Here is a 2,378-nt window from a genome sequence, read left to right on the forward strand (position 1 = left end):
TCAAAAGAGAAAAAACAACGGTATGATTTATAAACAATATACCAAAACTAACACAGCAAAAAACAAAAGAAATTGCCTGAACACCATCGCACTTTACCGTGTTAACCAACGTCCTTTAGCGTGTCATATACCATCGCACTTTAGCGTGTCATACCATCGCATTTAAAAAAAAAAAAAATCATCGCACCTTAGCGTCTTACACCATCGCACTTTAGCGTAGGCCATCGCACTTTAGCGTGGCCATCGTACTTTAGAGTACCATCGCACTTTAGAGTACCATCGCACTTTAGAGTCCTACATATATACTAGTTGTATATGTTCCATTTATCATGAACAAGCCACATTTGTAAGCTCAGACTTAATGTGTTTTTTAAACGGTTTGTTTTATTTTGTTTTACCAGAAATTGTGTTTATATGTTTCGAGTAATAATGCAAACTAAATGTGTGAGCTATTTTATTCACGTCCCCTATATACTGGCTTCTTTTATTTTCCTTAATCTTAAGAAAATATTAACTACTTTTCGTCACAGCTTTTCCCTGCAAGTATACACATATAGTTGTCTTACAAAAAAATATAAAATAAATCAGTGTTCTTTAAATCATCTTGATTTTTATAATTTAATAAAAATATGTGTTAAGTAACAAATAAAGTACATTATCTAACATATATCCACGTATAAATAAGACATTACGTATCAATGATTCCATTATACATTAATTTAATGTAAATAACGTTATCACCAAACAGTTAAAAATGCAATAATATATGAAGATATCTTTAATTTACTTAAATACATTCATTAAACATTTAAAAATAAATCACAGATTTGAAGACGCATAGTCAATGCATTGAATTAACATATTTTAACCAAAGGAAGAAAAAAGATCAGATTTTTTCACAATTATTATATTCAGTAAAAGAATGCTATCACATAGTGCAACAATATAAACATATATAACTGCAATAAGCAAAGCATCATGTCAGACACAGCTAGTAAGCGACAGCTAAATATATCGTGAAATACCTAGTAAAACATGTATAATAATGCCTATAATATCATAATATTTCACATTATACGTTATTAAACGTTGATATAAGATGGCTTGCTTCTATTTCTATTTCACTACTCTGGTTATATAATATGAGAACATGCATGTCAATTAAAAGTCGCAATATAACAAAATGTGTTCGTTCCCTTTAAGATAGTTATTGTCTTACTTTAAAGTTACTGCTAATTCGTTTTATAATTTGTAAATTATATCAAATGAAAATAGAATAGCTGAGTATGCCACTTGTTTTCATAAACACTTAATTTGAATATATCATTTTTTTTAAATTATGCAAACACTGTAGTGTAAAATAAATGTTATTTCATAGTATTTTTTATATTCGGATTCTTACCGTCTTGTTTGTATAACAAAATACCATTAATTGCTTGCGAGTCTGTGTGAACAACAGTTGGGGTTTGTCCTAAAGATTTGTTTATCTTCATAACTTGGTTGTAGCTTGTGTACAAGATGAAATCTTCATTAACCTCAATGTCCCTATTACTCGTCTTTGTGCTAACTATCGTTCTTATATCGGACCCATTATACCTAGCAAACTGTAAATCACCCGTATATTCCATCCAATAAAGACGCTCAACATTAACGTCTGAAATCACAAAAACTATCAGATAAAAAGCGCTGGTACAAGAAGAGCATGTCTTGAGTAATTGATAGTCGCCATTGTCTGAACATCTACATATAATTTTGTTGAATTTAAATAATATTACAAAGTGATATCATTACCAATGAGAGATATTTTTACTCGATTTTGTTGTTTGGTGGTGTACTAATGCTATAACATGTGTATTGAAAATGCAATTCAAATATCTATGATACGAGTTAAAACATTATGACTATAGTGCGCAATTGACTCTGTGGTAACATTTGATAATATTGTATTCTTGGGTTAAGTTCAATCTATTCTAAACATATATACTTACATGTGTACTAAAACGTTATCGTATTTTTTCACATTTACATACCTACTCCCATACCATACACATATGTTGGGAGGTTCGTTATTATTACTCTTTTGTCCATTCCATCAAAGTTAACTCTGAATATGTCGCTAGGTAATATTTGTTGGCCATAGTAAATCCATCTGATAGTTCACAAAAAAAAAAAACCATTTTTCATTTGACAAATATAAAAACAAATCATGTTGTGTATATCACGTTCATAATTAATTCCGTTGAAACATACACATTTGCCCTTATTATAAACTTAAACGTGTGTGCGTCTTGATATATGTTCAATTCATTTTCAATGTTTGTCTTTTGAATGGTGATTTTGCTTTGCCTCCTTCCTATGATGTGTATATTTTTACAATT

At 29.6% G+C, this 2,378-nt stretch overlaps 1 protein-coding gene across 1 annotated transcript; it reads right to left on the minus strand.

Annotated features, from left to right (window-relative positions):
- Positions 1-279: 279 nt before the first annotated feature.
- LOC143074890 (uncharacterized) lies at positions 280-2,146 on the minus strand. Its single transcript, XM_076250107.1, has 3 exons — positions 2,031-2,146; positions 1,403-1,654; positions 280-537 (listed from the first exon to the last, which is right to left on the minus strand). Exons 1-3 carry the CDS (start codon positions 2,086-2,088, stop codon positions 515-517), a joined length of 333 nt encoding a protein of 110 aa, XP_076106222.1. The 5' UTR covers positions 2,089-2,146; the 3' UTR covers positions 280-514.
- Positions 2,147-2,378: the final 232 nt, after the last annotated feature.

The sequence above is a fragment of the Mytilus galloprovincialis genome, chromosome 5 (assembly GCF_965363235.1).
Source record: "Mytilus galloprovincialis chromosome 5, xbMytGall1.hap1.1, whole genome shotgun sequence".
In the NCBI taxonomy this organism is placed as follows: Eukaryota; Metazoa; Mollusca; class Bivalvia; order Mytilida; family Mytilidae; genus Mytilus; species Mytilus galloprovincialis.